The sequence below is a fragment of the Alnus glutinosa genome, chromosome 7, assembly GCF_958979055.1.
Source record: "Alnus glutinosa chromosome 7, dhAlnGlut1.1, whole genome shotgun sequence".
Lineage (NCBI taxonomy): Eukaryota > Viridiplantae > Streptophyta > Magnoliopsida > Fagales > Betulaceae > Alnus > Alnus glutinosa.
Genome location: NC_084892.1, coordinates 5,174,171 through 5,189,688, shown reverse-complemented (window position 1 = coordinate 5,189,688; position 15,518 = coordinate 5,174,171). Strand labels below are relative to the sequence as shown.

The following is a 15,518-nucleotide window of genomic DNA, read 5'->3' as shown; positions in this document are numbered from 1 at the left end:
AGTTAGAGGGAGCCAATCAGATCGGTGCGGGTATAATTATAGATGGAAACATGGTCAATCGGATTGTTACGGGTCGAATATTGACTCTTATCTATCCCCAAATCAACCACTGTTGATATGCAAAATGCCCCCTATTGATGTCAACATGCCGCTCGGTGATGACCAATTGGTTCGAGGAGGTGAAAGACATTTTGCTAATTCCTAGCTCACAAGATCAAGTGATTATAGGTATTTGCAGTGGTGTCCTTTTTTCTGGTTTTAGATTTTCCTTCAATTGTATACATGGCCAATTTTATTTTATTTTATTTTTATTTTTTTGATAATTCAGTACTTAACGCAAACTTTCACTTTATAAACACTCTAAACACGAGTAATGTTATACATAGGGCTTCTATTTTTTTTTTTTCCTCTTAAAGGTGATGTGAATTCTAAAATTATCATTGAATTTTAGATGAATCATCATTGAATTTTGTTAAAATAATAATTTTTGAATAATGCTAAATGTCACTCTTATGTCCAAAACTAATATGATTTTAAAATTACCATAAATTTATAAGTCACATCGATTTTGGGGGACGTGGGTCTTCCTTCTAGCATTACTTAATTATTAAATGTCACCCTCACGCCCCATTGTGTCATCCAAAATTGATGCGACTTTTAAAATTATTATTGGATTAAAAGCTAGTAGTGAGCTATCACAAATTTAATGATAATTTTAAAAGTCACATCACTTTTAAGAGGATATAAAAAAGATACGAGTTTTACATTTGAGAAATGCTATAGGTACAAAATATTTTACTTGATGTGGAGCTGATTCATTGAAGATCAAAACAATTAAGCAAAAAAAAGAAGAAATGTTACACATACTTTATTTTAATTTGATACCCACCTCTTTGATAAAATAAATATAAAAAATTAATACCTATAGCATTTCTACTTGCATTTAGAATTGAATTGTGTTAGTTGCAAACCTATCTCGTACACACACTCATGATAAGTATTTTTGTGTATAACAACTACACTTACACAAGATATATTGGGGTGGGGCTTACACACTGAGATCCACTCTAATATATTTTATGTGAGTATAATTATTGTGAGGGTGATGTGCAAGTATAATTTTTCGAGATTCATGAATGTGTGACAGATGAGTTCCGCATGGAAAGCTGGCCTCGAGAAAACCTGGCCCTCCATGATTGGATAAGAAGTGATTTTACCGTGGAAGGTGCATCACACAATAGCCAACCTGAATGCCACGTTGCATATATATCCTTTCGACACGTGCCAATAAAAGGACAAAATCCACTAGTACGACCGGTGGTACCCATTAAGCAGAAGCGAAGTTTCGTACATCACAAATGCACGTACTTTTGTTCTTATTTACCATGTTACCCACGTCCCCTTGAAAAGAAACGCATCATTGTCAAAAGCAAGACGGCTCTGATTTCATCTAACTCGGCCAGTCGGCCCCACTTGTGACCCTACTGGTCACAAAGATACGTGGACCCTACACAGCACAACTGAATTTCAGCCCTCCGATGTACACTGTCTCACAAGCCAATGAGATGGACGGTCTAGAATCGCGTAAGTATGAATCTAATACGTCCAAAAGAATCTCTCTTTCATTGGTGGGGGCCACGCACGTTGCCCCGATACTAAACAAATTTACTATATTGCCCTCGTAGAATCAATTATTTACCACTCTCACTCTCACTCTCTCCAAAAGAGGACGGTCATGGCTTTCAGTCAGGGAGAGCGTCAGAGCCCTCTTGAAAGAAGAAAAATCTCACTTTTTCTCTCTAACTGCGAGATTGCGAAACCCTAGAAATTAATTCTCTTTTTCGCGTATTCCGGTCAATCGTAGTTGGCCATTTGTTTCCTCAGTCACAAAGCATTCTCTATGAGACTATGATGTAAATGCGTGTGCACATATTCTCTCTTCTTTTGCTGTTTGGTCTCCGAGAAAAGGTACATTTTCTCCATTTTCTCACATTCATCAGAGAAGTAGTATGTGACTTGTTTGGTCCCCGAGAAAAGGTAGCTTTCTAGTGGATTTTCTCGGTCCTTTTCGACATTGAACAGCAAAAGTAGTTCTTTCTTTTCCTTAAGTTCAACAATTTGTTACTTTTCTTTAATTTGGATGTTTTTAAATGATAAAAAAAATGCTTGCTTGGCTATGTATATTCTGTAACTTCTTTTACGCGTTCATTTTCTTTTTTTCTTTTGATGAATGTTTTGCTTGTTCTGTTTCTGTGAGTTCTTTTATTAGTTGGATTTATTGAATGTTGTGTCGTTGCACTTTTTTCGGACTCCTCTAATATATGCTGCTGTTTTGGAGATTCTTAACACCTTGTCGAGGCTGTTAATGTTTCCTGAAAGTATCTAATCAATATTCCTTGCCCTTTATTTTCCTAAAATCCTTCTAATCTTGCCATGCCTAAATAATCTTTCCTAAAAAATTTGTCAATTTCTGGAGTTTAATCTTGAAATTAACTTTGTCGATTATTCTTTCTGTTTCAGATAATATTTTGTTATTGTTATTGCTCAATATATTATATTTTTGGATAGCGCCCCATCATAGTTTGAGTGTTTTTAATTATGTAGACTTTTTAAATTTATTCTCTGTTCGTCCCTTTTAGGGGTTCTCTTGTATACTTCCCGTGTATAAGGGTTGCGCCCCTTTGCTCTTTTTTATAAATTGCAATTACTTAACAAAAAAAAAAAAAGTTTAACTTAATCATAAATAAAAATAGTGTTACACTGTAACTTTTGCCTATATCTGATTAGTTGTATTGCCCTGTCCCTAATTAATTTGAGTTATTACTTAATTTTTTTTTTCTATTATCCTGATTAATGTTTGCCCAATACATTGTTTCTTATCAAAAAAGAAAAATATGCTCAATACATTGTCTAAGTATTCATCTTGAAGGTGTTAAACGAGTGTCCTGTTGAGCACACTTTGTGTACATGATTAAGCTACTGGGTTTCTTGACACGATTGTGGAAATCTTGTAATCTGGGCTTGAACAGCTTTGTTCAACAAGATTTTCATATGAAATATAGTTTTCCAAATGAATGATAAATTTAGTGTTTCTGTAAACTACTTTTATGAAATAATTGAAATTTGTTGAGGTGTTATATTGGCATCTATTTGAAACCTCCACATTCCTCTGTCAAATACGTGAAATATCCATCTGCTCTCCTATATGGGTGAATGCATCAAGATGTTGTCATTCTTTGCATTTCAGGATAGTTCTTGCAAATCATGGATATGGATCTATGGGGCTCATCATATCATCAAGGTTTTCGAGATCTCCCTTGTCAATTTTGTATTAGCATTGGTCCAACTTGAGTTATACATCGTATTAGTTATGTTATCCTTATTGTAATTTATGTTGTATTCGGATTATCACTTTCCAGTTGCACATGAAAGCAGTTACAGTATGCTTCCTGGATGGCAGTGTGACTTCTACATTGGTTATGGATATGGTATATCTATGTTCCTTACCTTCTTTTCTCTGCATTTTTTGTTCGTGCTGTTCCTTGTTATATCAATGCACTGTTTCCACATTTGCTACCCGTTTCTTGTGGTTGTAGATGTGATAGAAGAGGATGCTTTGAATGAGAAATCTTGTATACAAGTGTTAAGGATATTGATAACAAAGGCAGATACTGAAATTGATGAACTTGAACAAGATCTTGTATCCCTTCAAAGTCAACTAGCCTTGGCCGAACACGAGGAATGGCCTGAATTATGCTGTAATGCTCTGACAGAGAAGATTAATTGCCTTGATATTTCAATAAGAAGTTTGAAGAATACAGATGAGAATGATATTGAGGTTCAGTTACTAATGCATAAAGAACCTGCTGAGAGAGTACATGAAATAGTGAGGGTTCTGCTCACAAATTATTTCCAAGAGAAAGATGAGCAGGTGTGAGTCTGGAAACTTTCTCATTACTTTTCCCTCAATATTCTGACATGTTCTCTTGTCAAAACCTGGCATCAAGTTTAATATACTTTCTTCTACCCTTGCAATTTTAATATGAACTTAGTTAACTATAGTCTGTAATGTTCTCCTCAGAACTTGGTGCTCTTTCCCAACCCCCTTTTCAGATCTACCTTTTGTACCCTCTTTCCTTTTATTTCTTTATTTCTTTATTTTTATTTTTTGTTTTGTTTTATTCTTTCTGCTCAAGTGATCTAGATAGTTTATGTTATTCTACATTGAACAGCCTCTCGATGCCATTGCCTTGGACTCGAGCTCAAATGTTCCAAAGCATGCTGCTAGCCTATTGGATGAGAATGAAATGTTGAGCAATTTTGATTCAAGTATAAGCATGAAGGAAGAAACCAAGGAATCCAGTATTACAGGAAAATGTACTGGCTCAAATTTATCTTTGAAGCTTCAAGAGAAGAAATCAAATTATCCAGAAACAATTAAGGTCCACTCAGTCCCTTTTGCTCGAATTTACACTAATGCATGATTCTCTGCAAATTTGTTCAAAAGTTTGAAAACTCCAGGTAAAGGTTTTCTGGATTTGAAGACATGGATCAAATGGGTGCTATACTGCACCGCAACCATTGACTATTGTTCAGCTTTAGTTTTTTAAGTGCTGTGACCTCTGGCTAGGTATCTGTACTTTGTTATGTCTGTTATCGTTACTCAGTATATCGGGTTACTCCACACTTTTATTTTGGGACCTGAATCCATAACAATTTTGGAATATTTGAAGTAGGATTAGAAAACAAAAAAATGAGTAAGAGGGAGTCATGCAATTACTGTTAGCATCACTGGAGAACAATTTTTTTTTTTTTTTTTTTAGAGATTTTTGTGCCCTTTTGAGTCATTTGATTTTGGTTATTTAGGAATTTCTAAATCCTAATCCTGAAGTAATTGTTTTTCGTTTCTTTTGTTCATGTTTTTAGTTTGCACTGAAACCAAATCTGGCAATAGTAATTTGCAGCTTCATTCTTTTCTTCCCCTATGTTGTGTTCATTATTTTCATGAATAGGTTATTGCATGAACCTGTCTTCCATTTAGATTACAGTATCAATACTTGTTGCATAAGGATGTTGATTTGTGGATGCACTGTTTTTGTTGACAATTGATCAGCCTGAAGACAGTACAATAAAAAATTCAAGTGAAGATGCTTTGCCGCATGCAATTGACCACTCCAACAAGAAGGAAAAGTTGAGCAGTCCTAATCTGAAAATCATGGGTGAGGAGATTAAAGAACACAATTCCACTCCTACGGTGGATGATATTCTTTTAGGGTCATCATCCAATTCTGAGGGAGAGAGAACAGATCATGGTAAAGAGGTCAAGGTACTGCCCATTATCTTCTGTTTTTTTTTTTTTTTTTCCAAAGGGGTCCTTAGTAGATGCTAAACTTTTATATTCCCTCTTCTTTCTGCTTACAATGAATAGCCTGCAAAAACTATCGGGAAAGGTTCCAGCTCTGATGCTATTAGGGATGCAGCTGGCCGCTCCCTTGGCAAATGTGATATGAATGTTTGTTTTATACTTTTTGCTCAAGTGATCTAGATAGTTTATGTTCTTCTACATTGAACAGCCTCTCGATGCCATTGCCTTGGACTCGAGCTCAAATGTTCCAGAACATGCTGCTAGCCTATTGGATGAGAATGAAATGTCGAGCAATATTGATTCAAGTATCAGCATAAAGGAAGAAACCAAGGAATCCAGTATTACAGGAAAATGTTCTGGCTCAAATTTATCTTTGGAGCTTCAAGAGAAGAAATTAAATTATCCAGCAACAATTAAGGTCCATTCAATCCCTCTTTGCTTGAATTTACACTAGTGCATGATTCTCTGCAAGTTTGTTTCAAAAGTTTGAAAACTCCAGGTAAAGGTTTTCTGGATTTGAAGACATCGATCAAATGGGTGCTATACTGCACTGCAACCATTGACTCTTGTTCAGTTAATGTTGTGACCTCTGCTAGGTATCTATATCGGGTTACTCCACACTTTTATTTTAGGGCATGTGAATCCATAACAGTTTTGGAATATTTGAAGCAGGATCAGAAAAAAAAAAAAATGGGGGTCATGCAATTACTGTTAGCATCACTGAAGAACTACTGCCCACGCTAGGTAGATCAACACTAGTATATATATATATATATATATATTTTTTTTTTTTTGGGTTGGGGGGGTTATGCCCTTTCGAGTCATTTTATTTTGGTTATTTAGGGATTTCTAACTCCTAACCCTTGAGTCATTGTTTTCATTTCATTTGTTCATCTTTTTAGTTTGCACTGAAACCAAATTTGGCGATAGTAATTTTGATTTTTTTTTATGAATTAAAATTTGGTGATAGTAATTTGCAGCTTCATTCATTTTCCCTCAATGTTGTGTTGATAATTTTCGTTAATAGGTTATTGCATGAACCTGTCTTCCATTTAGATTACAGTATCAATATACTTATCAAAAAAGAAAGATTACAGTATCAATACTTGTTGCATAAGGATGTTGATTTGTGGATGCACTGTTTTTGTTGACAATGATCAGTCTGAAGACAGTACAATAAAAAATTCAAGTGAAGATTCTTTTCCGCATACAATTGCCCACTCCAACAAGAAGAAAAAGTTGAGCAGTCCTAATCTGAAAATCATGGGTGAGGAGATTGAAGAACACAATTCCATACCTACGGTGGATGATATTGTTTTAGGGTCATCATCCAACCCTGAGGGAGAGAGAACAGATCATGGTAAAGAGGTCAAGGTACTGCCTGCTCTCTTCTACTCTTAGTTTACCGGTGCCTATATCCTCTCTTTTTTTTTTTCTTTTTTTTTTTTCTTTTTTTTTTTTTTTTTTTTTCTCTTTGGTCTTTTGGTAGACCTAGGACCTTCCCTGACCCCATCCCACCCTTTACCACTTCAGCAAAGCTTTAGCTTGATTGTTGGATTACTACACTGAAACTCTCAGACTTGGTGTTCCTAGTGATTTATGACACTATCAAATGGGTCCTTAGTAGATCCTAACATTTTCTATTCCCTCTTCTTTCCGCATACAATGAATAGCATGCAAAAACTATCGGGAAAGGTTCCAGCTCTGATTCTATTAGGGATGCAGCTGGCCGCCCCCTTGGCAAATGTGACTGGAATGTTAGTGGAAATGAGGAAGTCAGAGAGTACAATTCTGCTGCTACCGATAAATTGAAAATCTTAAATTCATCTTCAAACCCTAAAGGCGAGGGAAATCTTCCGAAAACAGACAAGGTACAAGAAGCTCTTTTCTTCACTTAATTTGAATCAGTTGATTAGTATATAATTTGAATGTGAGACGTCACTCCCTTGGGCCTTGGCTCAAGTAGTGAAGGGGTTGGGTGAGGTTGGGCCCAGCCTTAGGGTCAAATCTTACCAAGTAGAAGGAGAAAAAAAAAAAGTGAGATCACATGTTAAAGCTCAACTCATTAGCTTATACTGCCTTTTTCTATTTTCTTTTTCTTTTTTAAATTCAATGAGCAGCGAACAAATGCTACTGTTACAAGCAGTAGTGCAGAGGCACTGAGACATGCAACTGGCCTCAACAGGAGGGGAAAAGGTTCTGATTCTGATTTAGGTGCTTTGGGACAGACAGAAAGTGGAAATTCTGATTTAGAGCTAAAACTAAGGGATTTTGTTGCGAAAATTGAGCGTAAAGAGTGTGTCAAAGGATTAAAGATTGCTCCAGCGGATAAGATTGATGCTTTGGGTTCGTCTGTGAAGACAAACTGCAAGAGGAAAAATTCTTCACAAAAAGTGGAGGTTCAAGAAGCTGGTTTTACTAAAACTGGACGCTCCTCCTCGACTTCACTTTTAGAGATGCAAGATCAAAGGGGACAAGAAGCAAGCAAGCTGCAGATAATGGAGGGGGGAAAGTCACAGGCAAAAGATATTCAGAAGGTTGAAGTTGCTACTATTGGCAAGAATTCAATTTTGAATGTATCTCTGAAGCCGCAGAAGCAGAAGGGAAAGAGGAAAATCAAGTTAGATACGCCTCAGTTCCAAGAACCAGCTTTCCCTTTTATCAGAGTTGTTTCAGATTCTTCTATTTCAAAATCCAAAAGCAAACAAAAATCTGGAGTCAGCACTGACATTGTCGTTTTCAATCAGTCTTTGAGCAGGAAGGTCCCAAAGAGACTAATTCACTCTGGCCAGTGTGAAGCCAAAGAGCAAATTGTTGCTCATGATGACGGCAAAAGTTTTGTTTCAGGCACACGGAAGAAAAGGAGGAGAACAAATTTTCCAAGCACCTTAAAGATAGAAGATTCAGCTGTTCATATGGAAGTCTCAAATTTGCCAGGGAATGCAAATGACAACGGAAGTAAGGAAAATCTTCAGATCATCAAGTTCTACTCCGATGATGATTCCCAAAGTAAGGCTTTAGTTCTGTATGATAATTCCCAAAGTCAGGCTTTAGTTCCGTATGATGATTCCCAAAGTATGGCTTCAGTTCCGTTGCCTTATACAGGTATTGAGTTGATGAAATTGAAATTAATTGATCTGAGGGCCATTGCCAAGGAACAGAAATTGATAAAGTATCATAAGCTTCCAAAACAGGTGCTGGTTAAACTATTAGTGGACCATTTGGGCATTCACTCTTGTCAGTGTGAAGCCAAAGAGCAAAGTGTTGCTCATGATGACAGCAAAAGTTTTGTTTCAGGCACACGGAAGAAAAGAAGGAGAACAAATTTTCCAAGCACCTTAAAGATAGAAGATTCAGCTGTTCATATGGAACTCTCAAATTTGCCTGGGAATGCAACTGACAACGGAAGTAAGGAAAATCTTCAGATCATCAAGTTCTACTCCGATGACGATTCCCAAAGTAAGGCTTTAGTTCTGCATGATAATTCCCAAAGTAAGGCTTTAGTCCCGTATGACGATTCCCAAAGTATGGCTTCAGTTCCGTTGCCTTATAAAGGTGTTGACTTGATGAAATTGAAATTAATTGATCTGAGGGCCATTGCCAAGGAACAGAAATTGATGGAGTATCATAAGCTTCCAAAACAGGTGCTTGTTAAACAACTAGTGGACCATTTGGGCGGACTGGGTTATTGCTGAAGTTACAAGTTGTACATATTTTCCTGTTCTCTTGTTTTCATAGGTGTTCCTATAGATGCCACCCTTCCTAACCGTCCGAGTCTCCGACGATTTTGAATGGTTCAGTTGTTCTACAGAGGACTCTTGAGGTAAAATCTCCATCATCAGTAATGGGAACTCAAGAAAAGGTTGAAAAAGAAAAGAAAAGAAAAAAAGGAAGAAATTTACAGTGAGTGACGTGGTTCTGACAGGATTTAGAAATTTCATGACATTGTGTTTCATATCTTACAGTGAAGTAGTTACTGATAATGACGAAAATATTGTATGTCAGATGTGGCATCAATCTTTCTGCTAACCAACTTCTCATAGGTTTTAAAACTAACTACGTGATAACATCCTCTTTTATTTAGCGTAAGATTTTCATCGTGAATACTGAATTGGAGGCACGGATTTTAATTAAGGGAATATGAAACTAAAAACTAAATGGTTTAAATTAATAACAAGGACCATGGCAGAAATGCATAATTAGATCACTTCTATAAGAAGAATATATAAAAGAAAATGATGACAAGCGGGGGCATCAGCAGTAACATTATAAATTATAAAGTACCATCATTGAATATTGTTTCAGCTCACAAACCAATAGTAAAATTGCCATAAATTGTTTGTCTCAGCTCATAAGCTCAGTTCAAAGCCTCCCCATCCAATTCACCATCACGACCTAACAAAAGAAATTACACGCACCAGGTCAATTATGCGATCTGATATCATATATCAAACAAAATCACATAACCCCAAAAAGGGTTTGCATTATCTAAAATTTGGGATATAATCCCATTGCTTATTGCAGTTGCCGAGGAGAGGATTAAGGGTAAAGAAGGTGAAAGAAAACATTCTAAACAATAATCAATACAAACTATTGCCCTTGAAAGTTGAAATGTATTATAGAAATTCGAAAGCTATCTTTCTACTCGAGAACATCATATCCGGAAAATGTATATGCAAGACAGACCCAGGCGATTTCCTTTCTTATTCTTTTTTTGGGGTCACCAAGTCCAAAAATACTAGTTTCCAATAATTTTGATATTTTAGTTTCACCATGCGGAAGGAGGTTGAGAAATCACTAAAACTCACTTGCTCTCCAACTTGAGATCAGCCTCCTTGGCTGCCCTGACGATATGGATTATACGATATTGGAGTTTTGCATTTTCCTCAGCAAGCTTTTGCGCCTGCAAGTCACGAGCAAATACTGTTTTAGCTCTCTTTAATACTATCCAAATATCAAATGAAGAAGATATAAATGGGTAACCTTTTCTCGTTCTGAAACTAGCTCTGCACTTGCCTCTTCTAGCTGTGACTGAAGTTCGCTTATCAATCTCAAGTGGTCCTCATTTCCGGCATCTGAACAAGTTTGGATATATAGACAAAGTAGTTAGGAGTCAATTTATAGCTTGCAAATATCACTGGTTTAGCAAAGTGCCTTAATACTTACTCTTCTTACTTTCAAGGACAGCTTCAAGTCTTGATAAGCGTTCCTGTTGTATAAACATCTGTGGTTAGCAAATTCCAGCATAAATTGAAACGGGGAAATAAAAGATAAATGTTGCTTATTGATAATCATTATTGCAGGTTATTTACATTGGAAACATTATTAAGCATCTCTAAAGTCTAAGGAAAAAAAGAGCCAACTCGAAGTCAAATTGTCCTTATGGGCATTAATTAGAATTTAAAAGCAATGTCATTCTCATCTTATTAGGAAATTCTAAATGGAAAGAAGAAACTTGGAATGAGGATAATTTTCAGCAGACATAAAAAAACCAAGCATTCATATCTCATCATATATGGTCACTACCATGACAATGTGGCAAAATAAATAAATATATATAATGCCAAACATAAGAAGAGAGCAAAAATATCAAAGTTGTATTTGGCACCACAACAGGACCCATATAATTCCTGGACATGAGAGCAACAGAATCCTTTGCTCAAAAACTAAACTCAAGCTTAGCCACTTCCTTTCCTGATTGCTTTGATTAAAAAAAAATAAAAATTCCTACAGAATATGTATACAATAGTGTACATATGTCACAGTGCTGAGAGAAGAAGAAGGGTAAAGATGGAGTCTTGGAGAAGTGAAGAGACTGGGAGAAGTTCGGGGAAGAAACGGAGTTGCGGTGGGGACACGTGGCTCAGAAGGTTATCAGTAGCTGAGTTGCGTTTTGGGCAGCAGACCTGGGCCACCGATCTTAGTAAATAAGGACCAGTGTGTTGGGCCTTAGGTGGGTCTATTTTGTCTAGGAATTAATGGGCTTAATTGTAAGGGGCTATAAATATAAGGCCTCTAGGTTATTAGGGTTATCTCTATTGGCATTTACTGTTTTGTCTCCTGGAGGGTGGCACCTCGAATTCTACCATTACTGTTTGCTCTACTACCATTAATACAACTACTACTACCAGCATTCCTTCATTAATTTCCCCCATTACCCCAGCATTATATCTACTCTGTTCCAACATATTTGTGTAGAGTGATACTTTCTCCCAAAGCTAATAAAGATATGAAATCCATAGAATACCATTGAGATATTTTGACCTATAATGGGAAGAAACTACATTTAAACTTTGTGACAAATCTTTTTCCATTAGAAGAAAAAGGACCCTTAATTGGACATGGGACAAAAAAGACGAAACTATGGGTTACCTAGGAACCCCTTCAAGGCAGAGCCACTCTGGGTACCCACCCCTATCGAGTAAACCTTCGACCATTGGAAGTGAATCTTGGAAGTCATTTAACACATTGAGAGAACTTTACTAATGTAGCAGAAGCACTAGTAAAGAGAAGAACATGTTTCTCTTTTGAATCCTTGAATATCACACAGAAGAAGAACAAACAATAAATTCTCTTTTTTTTTTTTTCTTTTTTTTTTTTTCTTTTTTTGTAATAAGTAATTCAATCTCATTTTAAGCGTAGAGAAGCACAACCCGAGTACACATGAAGTATACAGGAACGGCCCTCTAGAAGGGAAAGAAATCCCTTTTTCTTAAAACAACTAAATAACAAGCTTAACAATATTCACTCATGAAATTAAGTTCAATACTAGCCTTTACATAGGCCACAAACCTAAAGCCATTGAAATCCTAAAGTTACTATAAGAACCTAAACGGTAATAAAACAAAGCAGAAAAAAAAAAAATCCAATTCATCACTTGAAATTAGGGTACAACTTGTCCTACATCATTGACAAACACAATGTGTCAGCTTAGCAGCAGTAGAAAAGCCACAATACTGACTAACAAAAATGTGAACATAGGAGCAGCCTGTATACCATCCTAGCCTACCTTTTGAGAAAAACAAGTACATACATTCCTGAGGTGAATTGCATCTCTAAACTAAGCATGCCCAAATCTCTTTTGAACCAATAGCTACCCATCTGCTGGCATGAATATCCAGCTGCCGTGGAAATTGTCTTGTCTTGTCAAGTTTAGGGTCATAGATGCACAAAGAAATGCTTGATAGTTGGAAATGGTTTCCCAAGTCTAGTCAATGTTTTTGAGTCTCTAATCCTTTTCAATTCGCACCAGGTTAACAATAGCCTTAAATCACCAAGATTATGGTGAAAGTATTAACAGTTTTACAATCTAGCATACACGAGTTTCAAGAATCAAATTCTCTACAATATGCATTCACATAGGAACAAAACCTCCATCATCGAATCGCCAAATCGGCCATCTTTTTTTTTTTTTGATAGGTAAAAACGAAACTAATGTTGCTGCCCAGGATCAAAACATCGGCCGTCTTACATCATATGTTCATAATTTTTTTTTTTTTTTTTTTTTTTTGATAAGACATCATATGTTCATAATTCTGGGAACAAAACCTCAGATCACAAGGCATACACCATAAGTAAGGCATCTCTTCACAGAAATAAAATTATAATCACTACTCCCATAAAGTCCGGGAAAATTCAAATCAACCCAGCCCAATTCTGACAAAGACACACCCTGAGATATCAGCTTGTCCTGAGAGTTGAGTTTACCCCAGATTGCTAACCAAAAAGGATCATGGCATGCCGGGGAATAGCCCTTCTATGCAAAAAAAGGTGTTCCATTGCTTGATGGAGCCCCTATGACGAATGCTTTCCCAGGCAGATTTGGTGCAAAATTTACCATTGGAAGAGGCCGCCCATTTGACTCTATTTTCAAGGGTAGCATTGGGCTTAAAACTCTGAGTAGAGATAATAATGTCCTGACATACATGGGAGGAGGGCCATTTCCAGTTGGAGCCCTCCACTTTATCATCTATCTCACTACTTTTTCCAATTCTTCCAATCATACTTTGGCAGAGGAGAACCAGGATTAATAAACCAGAAACTAGCCTCGAGAGAAGCAAAATCAAAGTACAAAACCTGCAAATGAAAGGTGCAGGAATTGCTCCCAAGAGGGGGAAGGATGCTAGTGGCCGTTGTTAAACCAATTCGGCACTAATTAAAATATATTTCATCAACGCCTATGGAATCATACATGTACACTGGTACAAAAGCCTTTGGCTGCAAAATTTCAAGGTTAGCCGACACATGTTCTGCTACTAACTGATTTTCCATGTCTTTGAAGATGTACAGATTAGAGGAAGGGATCAATAAAGCATGACAGTGCTCACTCATGACCTTATGGTCTGCGCAATGCTCAATATCCATAATGGAATTAGAGATGCCAAGCTACCAAGTTGAGTTAATTCCAAGAATGAACAAAACTTCCCAAATCAGACCTACCCCTTCAACAATCTATATTCAAAAACTATCTAGAAATATCTAAAGTACCTGTATGAAATTAAATCATAAGAAATTTGAAACAATAGGTTCCACTAAATGAGATGCAGAATGGTCAAGTTTGCTGAAAATTGTAAACTCTATGAAATTTAATTATTTGCCTTCACATAACCGATTATCCTACACAAGGCCACGTACATAGAATCAAATAGGACTTGATAACAACCTTATTTCTATTTTAAGCAAATAAAAAAGGAAAAAAAAAATAGAACAGATGAGCCTATAAACAAATCATAGTTACTAACTTACCTCAATGCTCTACCGCATTACAGAGAAAAGGTAAGAATCAAAGTGAAAAACAAATAGGGTTTCAATTGATAGATTTCTCCGTCATCAGGTCTAGAGAAAACAACAACTGCCAGTTTTTCTATTGGCATAATACATTGTAACTATTATCTACCAGTTCAACAAGGCTGGTTTTTTCTACATCAAATACACACACAAAAAAAAAAACCCTCACCAACAATACACACACACACACACAGATATGTATAGAAACACGAAGGGTTACGGAAACCCTAGACAGAAAACGCGTAATGAACCAGCTGGATCGCAAGAAACCAAATTGGAATTCAAGAACATAAAAATAATAAGACACAAAAAAGGAAATGGAAAATAATCAAAACCTCGGCTTCGGAAGCTCTTTGGTAGAAGGGCTTCAAATTCTCTTCCATGTCGCTTCGTTTCTCAGATTCTCCCATTCTTTTTCTTTTCTTTCTCGGACGAAGTTACAGAGCAACACTCAGAACGACTTCTTCAACTGTCAACTGCGTCTGCGTTCTGCTTCGCTTTTCTAAGCGAACGAGAGTGAGTGGACCAATTTACGGCAATACCCTTGGATGTTCCCCCTCGGGCTGCCTCAATGTTTAAACCCATGGGCCATGGCCCGAAGAAAGAAATTGGTTTTTGTTAAAGGGAAAAATGTCCCAAAGGTTGCCGGGTTATCACTTTTTGTCAAATTAGTTTGAGGTATAAATTTTATCAATTTACTTTTTATCTATATAAAATAGATCATTTTGTTAGATTTTCCTTCGTTTTTTAATGTGCCATGTAACATTCAGTTAAAGCCTGCCATGTGTCACATAAGCACAGTTAGCATGTCTACAGTGACTTTTTTTTTTCAAGAAAATAAAAAATTAGGATGATGACATGTCATGCTGACATGACATTAGGTGCTGACATGACATTAGGTGACAAGTCGACGTGTTCAAAAGTCGAATAGACATGCACATTGTGCTCTTATTTTACGCTAATTGAAATATAAAAATGGTTTTGTAACATTAAACTTATTACCTTTATACAAAAATATATACTACTTTTACAATTTCTATATAATTCTAATAATTTTTTTATTAAAATCTACCATTGGATATATTTTTACCAATATATGTTTTTGTTTATATGGTTTATTATTGATACATACATATACCTAAACGGAGAAAATTCTAGAAGAGAGACTAATTTTCACCATGCATTGTAACCTTTGACTTAGGCAGCTGTCACTCTCCCATTGTTACAAAGATTAATTGGTTATCCCATTAAAATGATCAGTTATGTTGTTTTTTAGCTATGGATTGATACTTACAAAAAAAATAAAAAATTTGCTGGAGGAACCACCTACTCGACCACCCATTAGTGCCAACTTGTTCTAAACTAC

General features: G+C 36.2%; 2 protein-coding genes across 2 annotated transcripts; one reads left to right on the top strand and one right to left on the bottom strand.

The window, feature by feature from the left end:
- Positions 1-1,731: 1,731 nt before the first annotated feature.
- On the top strand, positions 1,732-9,369 carry LOC133872705 (uncharacterized). Its single transcript, XM_062310276.1, has 10 exons — positions 1,732-1,968; positions 3,248-3,301; positions 3,420-3,488; positions 3,597-3,931; positions 4,233-4,442; positions 5,114-5,326; positions 5,574-5,783; positions 6,527-6,739; positions 7,039-7,236; positions 7,486-9,369. The coding sequence occupies exons 2-10, from the start codon at positions 3,265-3,267 to the stop codon at positions 9,058-9,060; spliced, it is 3,060 nt and encodes a 1,019-aa protein (XP_062166260.1). The 5' UTR covers positions 1,732-1,968; positions 3,248-3,264; the 3' UTR covers positions 9,061-9,369.
- Positions 9,370-9,615: 246 nt separating this feature from the next.
- Positions 9,616-14,656, bottom strand: LOC133872707 (uncharacterized). The gene is made up of 5 exons (XM_062310282.1): positions 14,488-14,656; positions 10,532-10,574; positions 10,349-10,440; positions 10,174-10,268; positions 9,616-9,760 (listed from the first exon to the last, which is right to left on the bottom strand). The coding sequence occupies exons 1-5, from the start codon at positions 14,560-14,562 to the stop codon at positions 9,754-9,756; spliced, it is 312 nt and encodes a 103-aa protein (XP_062166266.1). The 5' UTR covers positions 14,563-14,656; the 3' UTR covers positions 9,616-9,753.
- Between the last annotated feature and the right edge of the window lie 862 nt (positions 14,657-15,518).

Excerpts from the sequence above, each read along its gene's own strand:
- LOC133872705 (XM_062310276.1), top strand. The coding sequence starts at position 3,265 with ATGGATATGGATCTATGGGGCTCATCATATCATCAAG. Across the intron at positions 5,327-5,573 it reads ATCATGGTAAAGAGGTCAAG|CCTCTCGATGCCATTGCCTT; the intron begins GTACTGCCCATT and ends TACATTGAACAG. Across the intron at positions 7,237-7,485 it reads ATCTTCCGAAAACAGACAAG|CGAACAAATGCTACTGTTAC; the intron begins GTACAAGAAGCT and ends TTCAATGAGCAG.
- LOC133872707 (XM_062310282.1), bottom strand. The coding sequence starts at position 14,562 with ATGGGAGAATCTGAGAAACGAAGCGACATGGAAGAGAATTTGAAGCCC. Across the intron at positions 10,441-10,531 it reads TGTCCTTGAAAGTAAGAAGA|ATGCCGGAAATGAGGACCAC; the intron begins GTAAGTATTAAG and ends AAACTTGTTCAG. Across the intron at positions 10,269-10,348 it reads TAGTTTCAGAACGAGAAAAG|GCGCAAAAGCTTGCTGAGGA; the intron begins GTTACCCATTTA and ends CGTGACTTGCAG.